This window comes from Salvelinus alpinus, chromosome 4 (genome assembly GCF_045679555.1).
Source record: "Salvelinus alpinus chromosome 4, SLU_Salpinus.1, whole genome shotgun sequence".
NCBI classification, from domain to species: Eukaryota; Metazoa; Chordata; class Actinopteri; order Salmoniformes; family Salmonidae; genus Salvelinus; species Salvelinus alpinus.
Window position 1 is genome coordinate 38,779,284 of NC_092089.1, and position 23,014 is coordinate 38,802,297.

A 23,014-nucleotide genomic window follows, 5' to 3' on the forward strand; every position below is an offset into this window, starting at 1 on the left:
GATCTAAGGCAAAAAAAACAACACAAACATAGCAAAGGAGAGGGCAGAACTAAAGCTAATGAGAGAAAGTGAAGGTTGGCAGCATGTCACTGTACTTACACCAAATGGAGAGACAATGTGCCATTGGGTGGCCCTAAGGAACTATGGGTTACAGTAGTGATTCCTATACCCTGGGGGGGGCTTTTTATTGGGCTGCTCTCACTCTCATCCTCCTGAGTTTTCACCACAGCCTGCTGCTGGGGCTTTTTGGGTTTAGTGAACCTGCGTTTGGCAGCCTCTGCTGGGGACAGGTGGAAGGAAAGAGGAGATGGAAGAGAAAGGAGAAAAGAAGGTGGGGGCCAGACAGCTAGAGAACAAGACTGATATACAAATGCGTCATGAATGTAAACCAATCAAAGATGAACTCATGAAATGAGTCAAACCATAATTATCAGGGGAGTAGCAGCAGGGAACAGGTTATGATGGACATGTTATGATGGTGAAATGAAATGCAACAGATGTTCCAGGAATAACAAAGCAGATGAGAAATCAGCACAGAGTCACAGTGTCCCTCTAAAGATATAACCTGACAGCATGTCCTGAAACACGCAAGCACAAAGACACACACACGGAGAATGAACCAAAATGACAAGCACGCACACACACACAAACACAGAGAGAGAGAGAGAATCCTAACTGAACTGAAGCACATCAACCTACACATCCCTGGCTTTGCTTACCTCTGCCAGGTGTCTCTTCGCTGTCCTCTTCCTCCTGCCACCACGGCACAGGGACAGCTGATGTCTTCTTTGGTGGTGGTTTCTGAGAGGCTCTGCCCAGGCTGTCCAGAACACTGGAGCGCTTAGCACTGCCACCCAAATCCACCGAGTCATCTGAGGCAGACTAAATACAATTCAATGGCGATTAGGTTAAAGTATCCATCTAGCTAGTTGGTTGAGTGAATGCATAGTAGTATGGACACAGAGGAAAAGGCTGGTTATCAGTATCTTTGGTGTGGATATAAAGAAGGGCAGAGTAATTAGTGAGTAACTTCAGCTATAGCTATGAACACCCAGAATTAAAGACATAGTGCCACTATCGTGTCTGCAGTAACGTTAAACTCCTCTTTCAAAAATTGCTCGAACTGTTCATCAAGCTCATCTTCCGTCAGTCGTCAAGCCATGATTCCAGTCAAAGATGATAGGTAACTAGCTAGCTACATGTAAGTAGCTAGGGTAGCTACCTGTATCTTGCCGAAAACAATGGCAGAATAACAATAGTGAAACGTTTGCGATCCAACAAGACGCAAGCACCCCTTTAACTTCCTAACTAGCTAGTTACCTAAGCAACCAACGTGGACGTAGCTTTTCACAATGTTGTCGAGCTTGCTTATTTAACTAGTGTATTTCGCTAGGTAGCTAGCCTTGACAGCTGTAGCAGTTATTAAAAATATTTGGTTGTAGCTAGCTGGCATGGTAACTAGCTAGCTAAGCTGATTGGCTAACTGGCTTTAGTTAGCGTTAGCCACCTCGCTAGCTAGCTGGCTTTAGTTAGCCACCGAGCTATAGCTGGCCACAGTGTCTTCTAGCTATCTATCTTATTTGCAAACATATTTGAACTCCACCAAAATATTCAATCAGTGTGATGCATGTATAACTAGCTACACATGTATGGCTAGTGGTTTGCAAACGTTAGCTACAGTAGCAGCTGCGTTTTGTGGTTATAGCTCCATAAAGTTCCCGCGACAACAAACAGGTGAGACCTTTAAGCCCATTGGTTGGCTATTCAGAGACACGATAACGGAACTAATCACCAGATAACGGACCAATCACCGTTATCCTTCTGCTTCTGATTGCTCGTATATCTATTTCCCTTTTAAAATCCTGTATCAGATGACCTGGCCTCCACAATCATCCGACCTCATCCCAATTGAGATGGTTTGAGATGAATTGGACTGCAGAATGAAGGAAAAGCAGCCAACAAGTGCTCAGGGTATGTGGGAACTCCTTCAAGACTGTTGGAAAAGCATTCCAGGTGAAGCTAGTTGAGATAATGCCAAGAGTGTGCAAAGCTGTCATCAAGGCGAAGGGTGGCTACTTTAAGAATCTCAAATATAAAATATATTCGATTTGTTTAACACTTTTTTGGTTACTACATGTTTCCATATGTGTTATTTCATAGTTTTGATGTCTTCACTATTTTTCTACATAATAGAAAATAGTACAAATTAAGAAAAACCCTTGAATGAGTAGGTTTGTCCAAACCTTTGACTGGTACTGTATATACTGTATATATATTTATAATTTGTATTTTCTTTATTTGAAGCTCATATGTTATAATGTAAAAGTATGCATTAAGGTGTCTGTAATAGAATAAACATGACAAGAACAACTGTAGACATTAATACATGCATTTCTATAGCTTCCCAAGTAAAACAATTCAATATTTTATTTATTTATATAACCTTTATTCAACCAGGAAAAGCCCATTGAGACCCAGGGTCTCTTTTTCAAGCGAGACCTGGCCAAGAAGGCAGCAACGATCAATCCATGACAGAATTAAAACATACAGAAATACAATTCCACAACATTATCCAACCTAAAAAAAACACTCCTCCATAACAGAGTCTCCCATCAATAGTCTCCCATCAATATCTCATCAATATTTTAAATTCATTCAGTGGCACTAACATATCAAAATCAAGTTTATTTTATATAGCCCTTTGTACATCAGCTAATATCTCGAAGTGCTGTACAGACACCCAGCCTAAAACCCCAAACAGCAAGCAATGCAGGTGTAGAAGCATATCTAGATGAAGCATGGATTGTAGATTATTCCATGCGTCTGGTGCACAAGAAGAGAAGGAAGTCTTGCCTAATTCTGTGAATGTCCTGGGGACTTTAAGTAGCAACCACCTAGCAGACCAGGTATGGTAACTGCGGGTGGTGAAGGAGACCAGACTACAGAGGTAAAGAGGGAGTTTACCCAAAAGGGCTTTGTAGATGAACACATACAAATGTATCTTTCTGCGCATATAAAGTGAGGTCCAACCTACCATTTAGTACAATGTGCAATGGTGGCTGAGTGACTTGGTATTTGTAATAAAGCGCAAGGATGCATGATTAACAGAGTCCAGTCTCTGTAAGACTGACGAGGTTGCATGCATATACAATAAGTCACCATAATCAATTACAGAGAGAAAAGTGGCCTCAACAAGCTTCTTTCTAGCGATACGCGGGAAGCAAGCCTTATTATGAAAATAAAAACCCAATTTCAATTTAAGCTTTGTCACAAGATTATCCGCATAAACTTTAAAGGACAACTTGTCATCCAACTCAAGTTGAAAATGTGAGCCACAGGTATAGTAATAATACCAGCTGCTATCTTTAAGAGTTAGGGGTCCAGGTTGTCTGGACCTGCAGACTTTTTATTGTCTATTGCCTTTAGTGCTTTATAGACCTCAGCATAAGAAACAGGATCAAAGTTAAAATGGTTCACGAGGGCCTATATCATAGTTGACTGTAACAGAGCTTACATTAGAGGCCTGGGCCCAACCATTATCAAAGACTGAACCAGCAGATATGAAGTGCTTGTTAACTTTGGGCTAGGCGTGCCGCTAGCGCCCCACCTCGACAACATCCGGTGAAATTGCAGAGCGCGAAATTCAAAATACAACATTTGTAATATTAAACATTCATAAAAATACAAGTGTCTTACATCGTTTAAAAGCTTAACTTCTTGTTAATCCAGCCGCTTTGTCAGATTTCAAAAAGGCTTTACGGCGAAAGCATACCATGCGATTATCTGAGGACAGCGCCCCGCGTACAAAAGCATTACAAACATTTTCCAAACAAGCAGAGGCGTCACGGAAGTCAGAAATAGCGATAAAATAAATCACTTACCTTTGAAGATCTTCCTCTTTTTGCAATCCCAAGGGTCCCAGCTACATAACAAATGGTCGTTTTGTTCGATAAAGTCCTTCTTTATATCCCAAAAAGTCAGTTTAGTTGGCGCGCTTGATTCAGTAATCCACCGGTTTCCTTTGTTCAAAAATGCATACAAATGAATCCCAAAAGTTACCAATAAACTTTCGTCCAAAACAAGTCAAACAACATTTCTAATCAATCCTCAGGTACCCTAATATGTAAATAATCGATACAATTTAAGAAGGAGAATAGTATGTTCATTACCGGAGATAAATAACGAAGTGAGCGCCCTCATCCACGCGCGACACAATACTAGAGCCAAAATGGGAGCCACCTAGAAAAACTACAAATTCTAGCAAATTTTTCAGAAAACAAGCCTGAAACTCTTTCTAATGACTGTTGACATCTACTGGAAGCCCTAGGAACTGCAGTCTGGGAGGTATTCCATTGATTTTCCCATAGACAGCCATTTCAATGAGTGGTGAGCTAAAACCAATAATTCTGGATGGATTCTCCTCGGGTTTCTGCCTTCCATATCAGTTCTGTTATACTCACAGACATTATTGTAACAATTTCTATCCAATACTACCAATTATATGCATATCCTAGCTTCTGGGCCTGAGTAACAGGCAGTTTACTTTGGGCACCTCAGTCATCCAAATGTCCGAGTAAAACATACAAAAATACAATTCCACAACATTATCCAACCTAAGATCCCTAAGAAGATCCCTAAGAAGTTTAAAAAAAAACTACAATATTGGCTGTATCCGTCACGTCATTAGAATCCATCATTAAATGGTCAGGAACGCCAGAGGATACATTAGAACCTGACACTGATTTGATTAGCTTCCAGAACTTGGTAGGGTTGTTTAGGTTCTCTGTGACTGCATTTAAATAGTAATTTGATTTGGACATCCTGATCAATCCTGTGCATTTGATTCTTTGCTCTCTGAAGGAGGCCCAGTCAACAGGAACATTTGTATGTCTAGCTTGAGCCCAAGAGATATTTCTCTTTCTAATTAATTCTGCCAAGTTATCTGAAAAACAGGGATTGGCCCTTCCACTGATTCTAAATTTCGATCACAAATCAAAACAAATTTAATAGAAAAATAGTCCCAGGCAGTGTCAACATCAGGAATCAGACTCACTCTGTCAATATTATGGTACAGATCATGTAAGAACGCTTGCTCATCAAACTGTCTAAAATGTATTTTAAATATAACAGGGTTTGGCTTGGTCATTTTCATATATCTAACACAAGCTATTGCACAGTGATCACTGACATCATTACAGAATATCCCAGTCGATGTGTATATGTGAGGGGTCTTCGTTAGAATAATGTCCAATAGCGCTGATTTGTTAGGTGTTCTATGATTCGGTCTTGTAGTCGCATTAATTAATTGAGCGAGATTCAGTTGAGGAGATTCAGTTGAGGAGCATAAACCGTGGATGACTGAGGAGGAGTGCCAAGATGGCTGTCCGGTGGCTTCAATACAGCGCCCCCTGTCAGTTATCCACGGTTTATACACATCATTGGTTAAAACCCACATTGTTGTTGTTTATTTGGTAGGCTAGTCTTTTGGATGCATGGCTATTTTACAGTCTCTGGGCTATTTTTTAAAATATTTTACTTCCGGTATGGCTGCAGTAAATTTTGGTCAGCAGTTTGTTTGGTCGCTGCCAATTCCTCCACCTGGTTAAACTCCTAAAATGTACTTAATAACACTCAAAACATTATAGCGGATTTGGGGGGTAGCCCAGATCTGGATTCTCAAACGTGGGTCCAGCGACTGTCAAGGAAACTACTTAACCATTACGCCAACCCCTTGATGAGGTTGCTTGGTGTTGGGTTAAGACTGCTCGCTACATTACCCCCTCTCTTCAGGAGAGCGGGTCCCCACGCTTCTCTATAGAGCTTGCCAGCTTGTAGTCCTAAAACCCGGAAATAAGTTACCTCTGTTTTTCGTTCAGCCATCCCTATGTGAAAAATAAAATTGGGAATTAATAGAGTTTTAGAATAAACTGCAAAATAAGGTCTGAGGTTAAAACACAGGCTTAAGTTTTGTTCTATGAGATAATAGCAGTCAGTTAACATGACCTTTATGAATTATGAATCCTTTATGTGCTTTGTGTTGTTTATCATTACGTAAATTCTTCAAAACATAAAATCTTCTAAGCCTGTGTTTACCACAGACCTTATTTTTTAGCCTTTATCCAAAAAACCTTCGAAAATGCCATTAATTTTCCCCATAGGCTTTGTCCAACGAACCATACCAGCGGGAAGTAGGGGTTACTGAGGGTGCTGTAGCACCCCCTGAAAAATCAGAAGAATAAAAATAATACAATCATTTTTTAATAGATTTTATTTTTTTTAATCAAAGTTGTGCACTGGCCCTTTGCTTGTATTAGCGAACCAATATAGCCACCTGTAGAATGGGCCAAAAACTTTTCACAGCATCTCTGCTTTGGCAAAAAAGGTAGTTGTATAATTAAGAAAAGTATCTTGCAGGACTCAATAGTTTTGTACATTGTACATATGCTGGTCATCTAGGTTTGTACCTGTGGACTTTACATCACCATGAAGAAAAACAATGCACAATACAGTAATTGAGTATATTGGGACGACAAGTGATTTATGATGATGTGATGAAGTGCCTCAGTTGGTAGAGCATGGCACTTGCAATGCTAGAGTTGTGGGGTCAATTCGCATGGGGGACCAGTATGAAACCCTATCAACATTGATGCACTCATTACTGTAAGTTGCTCTAGATGAGTGTGTGGGAAAGGAACAAATAGACCATTAAGTTCTCACATAGAATGAAATATTTCAAGAAACTGAAAAACATATCAAGCAAGTATTTTTCTATTCCAGAAGTATTATCAGATTAACTGTTTTATACAGATAATTATCAGACTCAAGTTACAAATGCTGGTAAACACTCAAATACATTTAGTTAAAAACAATTCACAAAAGTACTACACTGGGCCTTTACTAGTCCTGTATTAGCGGACAGATATACAGTGAGGGAAAAAAGTATTTGATCCCCTGCTGATTTTGTACGTTTGCCCACTGACAAAGAAATGATCAGTCTATAATTTTAATGGTAGGTTTATTTGAACAGTGAGAGACAGAATATCAACAAAAAAATCCAGAAAAACGCATGTCAAAAATGTTATGAATTGATTTGCATTTTAATGAGGGAAATAAGTATTTGACCCCTCTGCAAAACATGACTTAGTACTTGGTGGCAAAACCCTTGTTGGCAATCACAGAGGTCAGACGTTTCTTGTAGTTGGCCACCAGGTTTGCACACATCTCAGGAGGGATTTTGTCCCACTCCTCTTTGCAGATCTTCTTCAAGTCATTAAGGTTTCGAGGCTGACGTTTGGCAACTCGAACCTTCAGCTCCCTCCACAGATTTTCTATGGGATTAAGGTCTGGAGACTGGCTAGGCCACTCCAGGACCTTAATGTGCTTCTTCTTGAGCCACTCCTTTGTTGCCTTGGCCGTATGTTTTGGGTCATTGTCATGCTGGAATACCCATCCACGACCCATTTTCAATACCCTGGCTGAGGGAAGGAGGTTTTCACCCAAGATTTGACGGTACATGGCCCCGTCCATCGTCCCTTTGATGCGGTGAAGTTGTCCTGTCCCTTTAGCAGGAAAACACCCCCAAAGCATAATGTTTCCACCTCCATGTTTGACGGTGGGGATGGTTTCTTGGGGTCATAGGCAGCATTCCTCCTCCTCCAAACACGGCAAGTTGGGTTGATGCCAAAGAACTCAATTTTGGTCTCATCTGACCACAACACGTTCACCCAGTTGTCCTCTGAATCATTCAGATGTTCATTGGCAAACTTCAGACGGGCATGTATATGTGCTTTCTTGAGCAGGGGGACCTTGCGGGTGCTGCAGGATTTCAGTCCTTCACGGCATAGTGTGTTACCAATTGTTTTCTTGATGACTATGGTCCCAGCTGCCTTGAGATCATTGACAAGATCCTCCCATGTAGTTCTGGGCTGATTCCTCACCGTTCTCATGATCATTGCAACTCCACGAGGTGAGATCTTGCATGGAGCCCCAGGCTGAGGGAGATTGACAGTTCTTTTGTGTTTCTTCCATTTGCGAATAATCACAGAAACTGTTGTCACCTTCTCAACAAGCTGCTTGGCGATGGTCTTGTAGCCCATTCCAGCCTTGTGTAGGTCTACAATCTTGTCCCTGACATCCTTGGAGAGCTCTTTGGTCTTGGCCATGGTGGAGAGTTTGGAATCTGATTGATTGATTGCTTCTGTGGACAGGTATCTTTTATACAGGTAAGAAACTGAGATTAGGAGCACTCCCTTTAAGAGTGTGCTCCTAATCTCCGTTCCTTACCTGTATGAAAGACACCTGGGAGCCAGAAATCTTTTTGATTGAGAAGGGGTCAAATACTTATTTCCCTCATTAAAATGCAAATCAATTTATAACATTTTTGACATGCATTTTTCTGGATATTTTTGTTGTTATTCTGTCTCTCACTGTTCAAATAAACCTACCATTAAAATTATAGACTGATAATGTCTTTGTCAGTGGGCAAACGTACAAAATCAGCAGGGGATCAAATACTTTTTTCCCTCACTGTAGACATTTTCAGCGCAGGCAAATTGCAGCGCCCCCACCCACAAACGACTTCCCGCGGCTATGCAACAAACCATGGCAGAGTTCGTGCCTACAAAAAGACGCCATTACTATTTCTCTCTATATCAAGTCTCTCAAGTATACACACCTCTATGATGACCTCACTGGCGTCATCCCACCTCTGACACCAATGTAGTGAACCGGGACTAAAACCCAGGTCCAGCGACTGTCAATGCAACACCTTAACCGTTACACCATGAGGTCCAAACCCCTTGACGAGGTTGCTAGGTGTTGGGTTAAGGTTGCTACATTACCCCCTTTCCTTCGGGAGAGTCCCCACACTTGTGAGAGTCCCCACACTTCTCTATACCAAGTCTCTCACGTCACGTGTACACACCTCTCTGATGGTCTCACTAACAAATGTAGAGGTAGCCCCAACTGGGCCTTGAACCATAGTCCAACAACTGTCAAGCCAACACCTAGTCCAACAACTGTCAAGCCAACACCTAGTCCAACAACTGTCAAGCCAACACCTAGTCCAACAACTGTCAAGCCAACACCTAGTCCAACAACTGTCAAGCCAACACCTAGTCCAACAACTGTCAAGCCAACACCTAGTCCAACAACTGTCAAGCCAACACCTAGTCCAACAACTGTCAAGCCAACACCTAGTCCAACAACTGTCAAGCCAACACCTAGTCCAACAACTGTCAAGCCAACACCTAGTCCAACAACTGTCAAGCCAAAACATTACAGCAAGTGGTCTGATTCATTGAAGAGGTTGCTAGGTGTTGGGTTAAGGTCGCTACAATATGAACGACAAACAGCATTCATTTCAACAGTCGCATTTAAGAACATGTCTGAATCTTTAAGAACCAAAGGTGAAACAGACACTGGCCAAACAATTAACGAAAGCAACGAAAGGCAACTCATCGATACAGGTATGTTGGAGCAACAAACATTAGATTTGATGACTATTCTGAATTAAATTTGTCCTGGAAACAAGGCACTAACGGATAGAGTTTAACTTCTTTAATCAAATCTCTGGTAGGCCTATTGTAACAGTAAATACATAGGCCTCCCTTGGCATCATACATTAAAGGTGATGACTAAATTGCAGTCCAGCCTAATTGTCAGTGGGGAAAAAAGGCCTACTATGTTTCCAAGTATTTGATCTTAGTTCACTCCATTGGAGGGCAGTGTTGAGCTATGAATACTTCACTGTGTGTCCTCCGAAGTTGTGAATCTGTGGGCTGTCGCCATGAGAGATCAGTGGTAATCTAATAGACTCCCTTAGAGGTCAGGACAGATCCATTTAAACTCTGTTCTCACCCTCCTCCTCTCCTCACTGTCCTTTCTCTCTGAGGTCAGGACAGATCCATTTAAGCTCTGTTCTTACCTTCCTACTCTCCTCACTGTCCTTTCTCTCTGAGGTCAGGACAGATCCATTTAAACTCTGTTCTCACCTTCCTACTCTCCTCACTGTCCTTTCTCTCTGAGGTCAGGACAGATCCATTTAAACTCTGTTCTCACCTTCCTACTCTCCTCACTGTCCTTTCTCTCTGAGGTCAGGACAGATCCATTTAAACTCTGTTCTGACCTTCCTACTCTCCTCACTGTCCTTTCTCTCTGAGGTCAGGACAGATCCATTTAAACTCTGTTCTCTCCTTCCTCCTCTCCTCACTGTCCTTTCTCTCTGAGGTCAGGACAGATCATTTAAAGTCTGTTCTCTCCTTCCTCCTCTCCTCACTGTCCTTTCTCTCAGAGGTCAGGACAGATCAATTTAAACTCTGTTCTCACCTTCCTACTCTCCTCACTGTCCTTTCTCTCTGATGTCAGGACAGATCCATTTAAACTCTGTTGTCACCTTCCTACTCTCCTCACTGTCCTTTCTCTCTGAGGTCAGGACAGATTCATTTAAACTCTGTTCTCACCTTCCTCCTCTCCTAACTGTCCTTTCTCTCTGAGGTCAGGACAGATCCATTTAAACTCTGTTCTCACCTTCCTACTCTCCTCCGTGTCCTTTCTCTCTGATGTCAGGACAGATCCATTTAAACTCTGTTGTCACCTTCCTACTCTCCTCACTGTCCTTTCTCTCTGAGGTCAGGACAGATCCATTTAAACTCTGTTCTCACCTTCCTCCTCTCCTCACTGTCCTTTCTCTCTCCAACACTCTCTCTCTCAGTCACACACACTCATACACCCTCATACACATGCACGAGCACACACGCACACGCACACGCACACAGACACACACATCATATTCATCAGCTTTTGTCAAGGATACCAGGTGTTGTGCTTCAGGATGACATGTGTCATTCCATAGCAAATGCTAACCTTCACGTTCCCTGTTCTAGTTTCAGTGACATTTCCATGCTTAACACACACGTCTTCTGAGAGCAAGGCAGGACCACCACCCCTCCCACCACGGTTCACTGACACATACTTCTACTGAGGCAAAGTATTCTCACTGCTCAACCCAATAGAGACAAAGACAATTTCAGACAAAGAAAAGCAGAGCTTAATTTGAGGTGATTACGTCCCGATTGGATTAAATCACTTTTAATTAAAATTGCTAAGTGCAGTTGGGGCCTTTGAATTGCAAGGTTTTGGGGATGGGGAGACTGTCTCTGCATGTAAATGAGATTACTCAGTGCTCGATATGAGGACTCTGAGGAGGAGAGAACTAAAGAGTCTTAGGAGTGGTTTATTTAGTATAATAGAGTTATATAGCGTGTAAGCTATGTTATTTTTCTCCCTATTAAAGGGACATATTAATTCTTAAGTGACATGGTTGCATGCAAAACGCCCTGTGAAGTTCAAATGACAGATTTACAGGACGGTACTCAAGCTTCAGCACTTGAATCAGGTCATAATATTGCTCTTTGGCTATAGACGTGAGTGGAAATATCAAGTGGCCCTGAATGATGAGTCTCACTATAGAAGCTGGGGCCGGGAGTCACATTAGAGATGATATTATGGTAACAATGCAATAACACATGACCTTAGCAACCCCGGAGGCAATCAGAGACGCATGGCATGTCCCTCCCTCTCAGCCCGCTCGTCAGCCATGCCATCTCTGCTGCATTACAGCCTTGATAAATACAGAGAGGGATGGGTAAGAAGAGAACAGACCAGAAATTAGGGGAAAGCAAACATGCGAGCGAGTGTGTGACACTCATCACTCTCCCCCTGATCAGTTAAATGAATGTTTAATGCAGAGACATAGACATCCCAAGTGCCTTCAGTACAATCGCCGGACCTGTCTGACCATGATAACTGAGTGAGTGATTAGGGGAGGAATGCTGGTTAGCATGCTAGTGAGGATGCTCTCCTCTCTTCTTGTCTGCCCCGGTTCTGATGTAAATGCGAGGACAACTCACCGCACTAATGAAGGCGCTGTCCTCTCCTGTCACTGGGTGACATTGGGATCGCTCTCTCTATCTCTGACTCACACTACTAACTGGACAACTGTTTCTACTGCCCTCCCATACCACCCTATGCCCCCCACCCATATTCATTCTGATTCATATCCATACATAATCTGTTGATTCTTTAGAGCAGGGGAAGTGGAGGGTGTGAGGCGTATGTAAAGGACTAGTGTCTTTTTTCTGTACCCCCACTTCCTGTTTTTGACTTATGGAATTAAAATACACAGAGAATCTATTAGGCTCCCCAGAACTTTGCTGTTTGAGAGACTGCAATGCCTCAATCCTGCATGATTGTCCCTGGTCAGAGCACATTGGATTAATGAGATGGCTTTGGGTTACTTCCCCAGGTTGGCCAGACAATAATAGTGTGAGAATCGCCTATGCGCAAAGAGTGAGAGGGAGAGACTTTGCATGGGTTATCCCAGAAAGAGGGATGCAGATTGGATTTCCTTTCTACCGCTCCCACAAAGGTATGCAAGCATACCTTTGTGTTTTCTAACAAACCAAAATCCTCATAAATTGATAGCAGCCATCATATCATCGTTGCAATGATAAATGATCTAATGACTGTTGTTATGCAATCATGATTACAATGTCTATATGTGAGGTCTGTATCTACTCTCCTATCATAGTATGAGAGAGAACACATCAGCAAAATACTAGAACCAAACTCTCCAGGATGGGTTTATACAGAATGTCAAGGAATCTAGTTAAATGTAAATGAAGGCAGCCATTTAGCCAGCATTTTAGTATCCACATTGTAATGTACATAGAGCTGTATAGGAATGAGCCTCGTCAGAGTGAGAAGGCTAACGGTCCCTCCAGACGTCACCTCCTTTATCCTCGTTTTAACTGAACGAGCCATGATTGATTAGCTCTCTCTGCCCATCCACTTTGGCAGAGAACACTCAAGCCTGGCGAATTCTCTTCATCATTTTCTCTCTGGGCACACTGCATAATATCTGCCTACTGCTATCACTGTGAAGAAGATGGTTATAGGAAATCACAAAGGACTGGCTGATGATCCAGTGTGATAAGTAGATGGAGATCTCCCTCCAGCCTTGTAATGACAGAGGGTCAAAACGTAGGAGAGACACGGCCGGGCCCACACACCTACCTACTGTATATCTACAGGGCAGGCGTCCCCTGCCCCTGCACAGTACTGCAGGGGTTCTCAAACATCTACCCCCAGCTGTTCCATATATTTCACCTGTTCCACAGCTAGCACTGCTGAAACAAATAGTCAACTAATCATCAAGCCCTTGACTAGGTGAATCAGGTGAGTTAGTTCAGGTTCTCTACAACCCACATATTAATGATGAGAGATCCTCACATTACTCACTCCATCACATCTCCCCACCACCACACACACAAATACAGGACATTCTCTGAATTCCTGACATTTTCCTTCAGATAAATCTGTACTAATCTTTACAGTCTATGCTGTATATCTAGAATCACCCTCATTTGTACATTTTCCAAGAAAACTGTCTTTGGAATCTTATCAAAGGATTTAGCAATTGTCTCCAGCTGTTTGTTACAGGGCCAGAAGAAAGCTGTGAGCAGAAAACTCTGTCTTAATATTTAATATTTCAGGAACCGCTGAGCTTTGTTTTATGGTGCTATGTATCTGTCGGTGTCCCTAGGCACATTTCATTCAAAGGGATTGGACTGTGCAACTAAACATTCACTCACCTACACATTGTGAGTGTGTGTGTATGTCCATGTGTGTGTGTTCCACCCCTGTGTCCATGTGCAGTATGCCCGTCATACCTCTATTTACTCCTGCAACCATATGTAGGATGTCTGGACTGATGTTTAGAAAATAGTCATCCCCACTTAACGCTGTATTCATATTAAATATTAAATCCAATTTAAATACAAAATTGCCATATAAAATATTAACCGCAGTGTAAATATTTCATGCAAGCCCTTTACCATAGGCTGGTGTTCATTACCAAGCAGTATGGGTTTTAATGTTCTTTTCCCCAGGAGACGGTGTAGTAGACATTATCATACTCAGACTGACCTGCAGGGGGAGACAAAGGTCTGCTGCGAGAGGCCTGCCTCAAAAGAGATGGATAGAGAGATTGAGCCTGAGGGGAGAAAGAGAGACGTAAAGTGTAGAATAGGCTACAATGTGTGCATCTCTCTGTGTGTGTCTCTCTATGTGTGTTTTTCACTCATAAATTATAACAATATTTGAATGGGGCTGAACCCCTTAAAAAAAGGAACATGTTGGAGTAATGCTCCAGTTGTCATGTGGTTTGTGAAGAAACAGAGATGATAAAGGGAAGTGTCTTAAAGAAGGCGATCCAATGACTAGCAGGTCTGCTCTAGAAACAATAGGGCTCAGGGTTACACTATGACTCTCATCAAACCTACCTGCACTGCTATTCTGCCCTTTATTTTCCAAGGAGAGAAGTGCCTGACGTACCTCTTTTTGTTTCTGTTTCTTGGAGGTCGTGTATAATCATCAGTACACACTAACCAGTCTTATTCCAAGAGCCCTCACCCATCCTCTGTCCTTCACAGCCTGTCTACCCCCATATCCTCAATACGCTACATGCATGTAACTACATCTATGAAATGAAGCAGTCCAGTGCTGTTCTCTCTGGAAGCTTTGTGATAGCTTGCTCACCATTATGTTATCAAACTTCCTCATTTGCACCTTCCCATGGAAATGTATGCGGAACTGACATACCATCATCCCAGTGTATTTCTATTCAACAAAGCAGTCCCACCGTACATGACTATCCACAGCCATCTCAGCCCATATTATATTCTCACCTCATATCATCCTACCACACATCTCCTAACTCTCCAAGACTCTAACCCATTATTTAGTCCATTAAAAAAGCGTTTATATCACTCCATGGCCCTATAACCCCACCTCTGATAGGCCTCATATCTGTGAGACAAGATTAAGAGAAAGAGAGGCATAAGAGTTATATGAAGGATGAACTTGGGGAAAGACAGAGAGCAAGAGGGGGGCAGAGAAAGAGAGAGAAGTAAGTGAACAAAGTAGCTTTACAGAGTGACTATAAGAAGGAGGAGAGAGAGAGAGAGAGAGAGAGAGAGAGAGAGAGAGAGAGAGAGAGAGAGAGAGAGAGAGAGAGAGAGAGAGAGAGAGAGAGAGAGAAGGGTAAGAGATGCACAGGCATGCAGCTCTTCAGAGGAGAAGAAGAGAGGCACATTAATCATTGGGAGACATCTGTTCATTCTGCCGCTTTAGAATTCTGTCAAAGAGCTGCTCGGAGTCAGATGGACTCCCCCCATCCGCCCAGGCAGCTAGTGCAGAAAGAGAATAACCTGTCTCCTGTTAAGCATGGACAGCCACATCAGAGCCATGTGCTCCTCCAAGCGCTGCCTTTAATCTGACTTGATTTAATTCTCATTTAGAGAGAACAAAAAGGGAGACAGAGGCACAAGGACGATGAGAGAAGAGTATAATATGTAGGACATCACTGATCTGTCTCGTGTGTGTGTGTGTTTAATTCTGTCGGGTGTGTTCATGGTGTGTACACTTACATCTCACAAATTAATGTAATTCATAATGCATTTATAGGAGCACACACACACACACACACACACACACACACACACACACACACACACACACACACACACACACACACACACACACACACACACACACACACACACACACACACACACACACACACACACACACACACACACACACACACACACACACACACACACACACACACAAAGGTCTGTACTGAGATAATGATGGCAATCCACAGACCTGAGTAGACTATTACACTACATATTGTGTACTGGGACATTAAAACAGTCATATGGACATGTGGTCTCACAATAAAACCATTACTCATGGTTGTATCTCCTGCTATCCTTATTCATTTCAGTAAACATGCTATTTCTCATCCTCTATGAGCTGCTCATAGAGTCATTTTTATATCTTTAGCTCTCTCTGTCCATTGTAATCTCTCTCTCTCTCTCTCTCTCTCTCGCTCTCTCTCTCTCTCTCTCTCTGCACTACAGGTAAACTAATGCCACACTAAGATGATTTTCTAAGCTATGTTGAGGAAAGACCATTACTCTCAGGGTGAGTGGAGAAAGTGGTGAATAGAGAAGTGTTAATTTTAAACGATGAACAGAAACTTAAGTGGTATATGTCAAAGGACCTGGTATTACACTGCAAAAGCCCCAGTAGAAACAAAACCACCAAAACTTCCCCTTCAGGGTGGTGTCAGGCTTGGTTGAGCACAGAGCAGTGGAGGCTCCTCAGAGGAAGAAGGGGAGGACAGCCGTCCTTAGTGAATTTCATAAAAATAAAAACAGTGAAACATTAAAAAAATAATCCTTTTTTTGTTTTAGATTAAACTATACTAAATATATTCACGTCACCAAATAATTGATTAAAACACTACAGTAGCCTCAACAGCACTCTGTAGGGTATCACCATGGTGTAGCCGGAGGACAGCTAGTTTCCGTCCTCCTCTGGATACATTGACTTCAATGCAAAATCTAGTAGGCTCATGGTTCTCATCCCCTTCCATAGACTTACAGAGTAATTATGACAACTTCCGGAGTATATCCTCCAACCTATCAGAGCTTTTTCAGCATACACTGACATGTTGTCCACCCAATCAAAGGATCAGAGAATGAATGAAAATGAGAGAGAATGAAAGCATAAGCTACAGCTAGCTAGCACTGCACTGCTTAAAATGTGGTGAGTAGTTAACCTCAAAGAGAGAGAAAGACAGTAGTTGAACAGTTTTTAACAAATGAATTCCTTCAAAAAGAAAGGAGAAGCAAGAGATAGCTATGTTTTGTATTTTTTGACTTTCACTTTCACTTAGTTAGCTAGAAAATGCAGCTAGCTAGCTAGTGTCATGACGTTGCCCTCTTTGGGTACAGCAAGCCCCATCCCCCTCTCCCTGCCTCTCTCTGCTCCTACAACCAGGCTGCTGTGGTCAGAGAGGTCGTAAATTCCTAGGGAAGACCCTGCCTCATGGCCACACAGTATAGAGACAGAGTGAAGTTTCATAGAGAACAAAGGAATTTCTTCCACCTCACAGAACTTGAGGTCCGAACAACATTTATGTTCCGGAGAAGGTATAAAAGATCGGTGAAGAATCCAGCTACGAACTGGTCTGTTTGTTACAACTTGGTAAAACTCATGGGAGACGGTGCGGCCACATTACCATAACGCTGTGTATATAATAGCCTCAGATATGAGGTTTACATCTAATTGTTGTATAAGATGAATGAGTGAGGATGATACTGTTTGTAAAATTGTGTCATGTGATTTTGGACTGTTTAATGAAGGAAACTCCAATTCCCTTTTGAGTTTAACTAAATCATAGGACCGCCCATGAGCCCAGTTAGGGTCAGGAATCCTGGGACAGGCCCTTTTCTGCAACTCCTGAATAAAACTCCAACTTTGAGAAATTCTCAACAGACCATGTTTCTCTCAATCACGAGAGGACAAAGGTTGCAGACCAGCTTACCTCGATAACGAGAGGGCCAAGGTTTGAGACCAGACTGCTGAATTTTTTAACCATCCCACGTGGTTAAACTCTTAGACTATCGATACCGACAGAATAAGAACAAGTCTTTGATATTACAGTTTTTTACGATTGCTTACACACTAAAATGAAACTTTTCCCACAATTAGCAAAACCTTACACTCAAGGAGCAAAACACAAGGCTAGATTTGCACAACTGTAAGCACATTGTCAGCTTCACACTATTTGCAAAACATTACACACAGTGATTTGCAAAACACTAAACACACTTGTATACATCAGACACAGAAGTATATCATGATGTCACTTCCTTGCAATTCCAAAGCACTGACTGTCAAATTACCACACCTATGAGCCAATCTGTTAAACACAGCCATCAGGTGCACAAACACATGATTGCTAAATTGTAGACACACCAATCAGGTTTAAGCACTATAAAAATGCAGCAGGTAGGTTCACCTGCCTTCAACCAAAATGGAAGGAGTCAGAAGAAGAGTGAGGGTGAGAGGAGGAGTACACAGAGGAGGAGGAGGAGAAGGAGGTAGAGGAAGAGGCAGAGGCCGAGTCAAAGGTTGAGGAAGACCTGAAGCAGGAGGAGAACGTGCACAAAAGAAGAGAAGAAGAGGACCAAACTTATCAAATGACATTAGTGCAACACTAGTGGACCATGTTGTGAACCACGGATTGACGCTGAGGGATGCTGGACTGAGAGTTTAGCCAAATCTTAGCAGATATACAGTGGCATCTGTCATAAGGACTTTGACAGGAAAACAGGTAAAAGAAGATCTGTCTACAGTTACAGTAATCAGCCGCTTATTGTATGCACCATATCAGCACTTGTGATACCCCTTCCTGTGACATTGTACAGTAAGTTACATGTATTATTCTCTACATAGGATTGAGGGTCGGGAACGACAAGGAGGAAGGGGGCCCATATTCACGCAAGAACAAGAGAGAGAGATAATGAACATGGTTTTGGCCAATAATGCTATCAGGCTCAGAGAACTACAAGCCAACATTATCGGTGACCAGGCCATTTTCAATAATGTCCATCAGGTCTCTCAGTCAACACTGGCACGCATCCTGAAAAGAAATCAGGTTCAAATGAAACAACTTTATCGAGTGCCTTTTGAGCGGAATTCAGAGAGGGTCAAACGGCTGCGGCATGAGTATGTGGAGGTTTGTATTGTTCACTTTAGCACTGTGATGTTGCATACTGCACACAACTTTTTTACATTGACTGTATACTAGACCTATCCTGAACTACAATCTCGTCTTTCACTGTATTTCAGGGAGTTTTGCAGATGGATGCTGAGGAAATCCTGCATGAATTCATATATATTGATGAGGCAGGGTTCAACCTCACAAAAGGAAGGAGAGGCAGAAATATCATTGGCCACAGGGCTATAATCAATGTCCCAGGGCAACGTGGGGGTAACATCACCCTTTGTGCTGCCATTTCACAGCATGGGGTTGTCCTCCGTCATGCCAAAATGGGCCCTTACAATACACCTCACATTCTCACATTTTTGGACCGATTGCACCACATCGTCACAGCAGGTAATGAAATGCACCAGAAGCAATACACGGTCATCTGGGACAATGTGTCATTCCACCGCTCTGCTTTGGTCCAGAACTGGTTTCAACACCATCCACAGTTGACAGTACTATACCTTCCACCATACTCTCCGTTTCTAAACCCTATCGAAGAGTTTTTCTCTGCATGGCGGTGGAAGGTTTACGATCTCCAGCCCCAGGCTCAGGTACCCCTCATTCAGGCCATGGAGGACGCCTGTGACCAAGTCGACGCCGCAGCTGTGCAAGGATGGACTCGACATTCAAGACGGTTCTTCCCGCGTTGTCTTGCTAATGACGATATTGCTTGGGATGTTGATGAAATTCTCTGGCCAGATCCAGCTAGGCGAAGAGATAATGTATAGTATGTTTACTGTAGTATTTTCTGTACAATATTGTCCGTTTTTTTCAGATTATTTTTTATGTTTGTTGTTGTTATTTACTGTAATTGTAACCTGTACTGGATACAGTATTTTACATTTGTCTGTTTGCTGAGCTAACAGTGTTATGCACACTACTGTAGTAGCATGAAAACTGGGACATGTTTTGTTGTGATTCTCCATGTTGACATGTTGACTGATTTGGGTATATGGAGAGAAATAAATTATATTTTCCTCAGTCTGCAGCATTGGTCTTGTGTAGTGTTTGTATAGTTGCACTTTCTCTGTGTACTTCATTTACAGTACTCAAATCACTGACAATTAGACTTGCTAAAAGTGTTTTAGGTTAGCAACAGCAGTGTGTAACTGGTTCAAAAAGATTGAAGTCATATGAAATGTGTGTGTTTCGTATGGTAACAAAATATTATTTTTATGAAGTCGTGTATAGTTTTGACAAGTGTTCCATTTTGCAAATGATCTGAAGTGTTGTGCTACTTTGGTGTAGGGTTGTGCTAATTGTGTGTAGTGTTTTGACAAACCGGGCCCTGTTTTCAAAATTGTGCTTAAACAATTGAAAAAAACTGTAATTACTAGTCTGCAGCTAGGAAATCGGTATTATTGAACGCGAAGAACGAAGACCGCCGAAACATCTATCCATAACGACATGAATGAATGTCACTCTGAACTATCCACTCTAACCACGACAGAGAGAGAGAGAGAGAGGACGAAAACTCTCCAACAGAAACAAACTTTTCAACAAAGATCCCGACGACACACTGAGCGTAAATATATATATTGATTGCAATTGTTCCTGAATGAGCGAGCATTCATGTGCAAAGGATTAGCATTTCAATTGTTATAATTATCAACTTTGTAGTGTCTCATCTCAGTTGACCCCCACTTCCCTTTTTGTCCACCAAGCCGCGATACCGGTTTATCCCACTAGGGAAACGCCGTTATCATTTCCTTGTAACTATCTACTGTTTGTTTATGCATTTCTGTGAATTACTTAGTAAATAAATGATTTAAGACAATTGATGTATGGATGACTCATAGTGAAGACTGGGTTCATGCAGATAACCAACAATTTACGGCGTTTGGAATGAGACTAACGTGAGGTAAAGTAAATAATTCATTAATTCGAAGACTAATTGATCAGATATAAAATATCTGAAAAGTTATATTGGGAAATTATAACTTTGTAATCTGAATATTTTCCTTGGTGCCCCGACTTCCTAGTTAATTACAGTTACATGATTAATCAGTTTAATCGCGTAATACTAATTACAGAGAATCATTGATAAAAACTAAAAGTCTTCATTTAATGATAGTAAAGACACGACACTAGTTAGCCTACTCAAACACTCGGCTCAAACAGAGAAGGATGCTATGTTACCTAGCTGGCTATGGAACTTTTCCAAGTCAAGGTAAGCTTTTGGTTGTATTAATTTATTGCCACCAGTGTAACTGCTAAACTGCTTGCAACACTGTACTTCATGATTGTAGTGGGTTTACTAATGCGTTAGTTCTTGTAGCTATGGTGTTGACTTGATGTTAGCAAATATGGTGACAACGATGTAGGCTGTGTAGTGGTTAGCTTTTACAATATGAAGGTTTGGCTTGGAAAGTTTTTTTCGCCTGGTGAGCTGGGTGAATGGAATATGAATGACAGTCATTCAATATGCTGTAATAGAAATAAGGCCTTGCTCATAAAAAAAATGATCGTCCTCCCTCATCTTAAAAGGCACCGACCGCCACTGGCATAGAGATCACTGTCACTCTGTGATCAACACTTCTAAAATTGTATAAGAAGTAGCATGAAACAATCGGAAACAGCAACAAAAATATACCCTCTTTTGCATTACATTCACTTTCTATAGTCATGTAAGTCATCAGTTGAATCAACATCAGTAGGAATGATTGAACAAGGACTGCGTTATAGCAGACATAAATTAACTTGATTTCAGTGCACTCAGAATCGCAATGTTCTGTCTGTAATTGTTTTTTTCTCTAGCGTATCTGTAAAGGAAACAGAACGTTACAGTAAACACAGCAGCAATAAAATCAGGTTGACATATTACAGGTTTAGTAATGCCATCAGGTTTGTGTCAAGAAAAACAACAGTGAATAGCATAATGTACAGATTTGATATTCCTACTATCGTATCATTGCAAGCCTGCTGGGCTGTCTGAGAGAGGAGAGAAGATTGGGCCCGATCATGTACGTCTTGCGTTGCTTGTAGTGCTCTGAGATGTAGATCTTCTCGATGTGATTGTTGTTCTGGTTGTACTTCACCAACACCCTGTCCTGGTTGCTGAGGAGGTTGTCCTTGTCGTAGTACCGCCTCACTTCATAGGGCAGGTTCTCTGCACCGTGGGAATGGAGGTTACCAATGGTGTAGTAGGTGTACAGGTTCTGGTCTTTCAGTTTGGGGAGTAACAGTTTATAGTTCTTGAACATATGGAACCCGTATGCTCCCTCCCTGGGGTCACAGAGAGACACCATGTTGTTGTCGATGCAGGTCTGGACATACCAGAGGAGTAGTTTGAGGCCGTGGCGAGGGGGCGGGGTCCCGAAGCCGGTCTTCTCCAGCTCTTCATTCGTGTCCAATGTTCTCAAAGCCGAGGCCAGAGCGACGGCCAATAGCAGCAGCAAGATGCATCTCAGGGCGCTGGTGTGATTGGCCATGCTGAACACCAATTAAGGGTTATCTATGACAAGTGATTACATGTAAAATATTATAAATTATTCCTAAACATAGTGACAAAATTTGCTTATTATATATAAAACGGATAACATTTGATTATCGACAAAACTGTAGATATTTCCCAGAAAATCTCCATCTGTTTTTTATCCAGCACTAAAATGTATCAATTGCTCTAGTAAGTTCACTAGAATCTCCTTATTGCTCTAGTAAGTTCACTATAATCTCCTTATTGCTCTAGTAAGTTCACTATAATCTCCTTATTGCTCTAGTAAGTTCACTATAATCTCCTTATTGCTCTAGTAAGTTCACTAGAATCTCCTTATTGCTCTAGTAAGTTCACTATAATCTCCTTATTGCTCTAGTAAATTCACTAGAATCTCCTTATTGCTCTAGTAAGTTCACTAGAATCTCCTTATTGCTCTAGTAAATTCACTATAATCTCCTTATTGCTCTAGTAAGTTCACTATAATCTCCTTATTGCTCTAGTAAATTCACTAGAATCTCCTTATTGCTCTAGTAAGTTCACTAGAATCTCCTTACCCTGCAATGTCGCTATAGGATGAGTCTGTAGGTTTAGCTTGCAGGTCTCTGCTCAAAGGCTGTGGTATAAGTTTGTGTTGGTTGCAGTGTTGCACCTGACCCTTACTGTAGCAGAGTAAGACCGGGTTCTGGCATAAGTGTTTGAGGGAGGGCTCATGTACTTTATACAGTGCATGCATCTGCTTACTGCATGAGAAGCAGGCCTGGGTTCAAATACTATATGAAATATTTCAGGTATTATGAGAGTTTGCTTAAGCCTGCCTGGATTGCTGGATGGACAGGATTTGCACTTTTGCGACTACTCTAGGTTCTATTGCGCACTGCAAGCTCAATCAA

At 41.9% G+C, this 23,014-nt stretch overlaps 1 protein-coding gene and 1 pseudogene across 1 annotated transcript; both read right to left on the reverse strand.

The window, feature by feature from the left end:
* Window positions 1–19,314, reverse strand: part of LOC139572585 (centrosomal protein of 162 kDa-like) — a 38,799-nt pseudogene extending 19,485 nt beyond the window's left edge.
* A 2,181-nt stretch (window positions 19,315–21,495) lies between these two features.
* On the reverse strand, window positions 21,496–22,813 carry LOC139573490 (uncharacterized). Its single transcript, XM_071396982.1, has 2 exons — window positions 22,679–22,813; window positions 21,496–22,142 (listed from the first exon to the last, which is right to left on the reverse strand). Exon 2 carries the CDS (start codon window positions 22,117–22,119, stop codon window positions 21,589–21,591), a length of 531 nt encoding a protein of 176 aa, XP_071253083.1. The 5' UTR covers window positions 22,120–22,142; window positions 22,679–22,813; the 3' UTR covers window positions 21,496–21,588.
* Window positions 22,814–23,014: the final 201 nt, after the last annotated feature.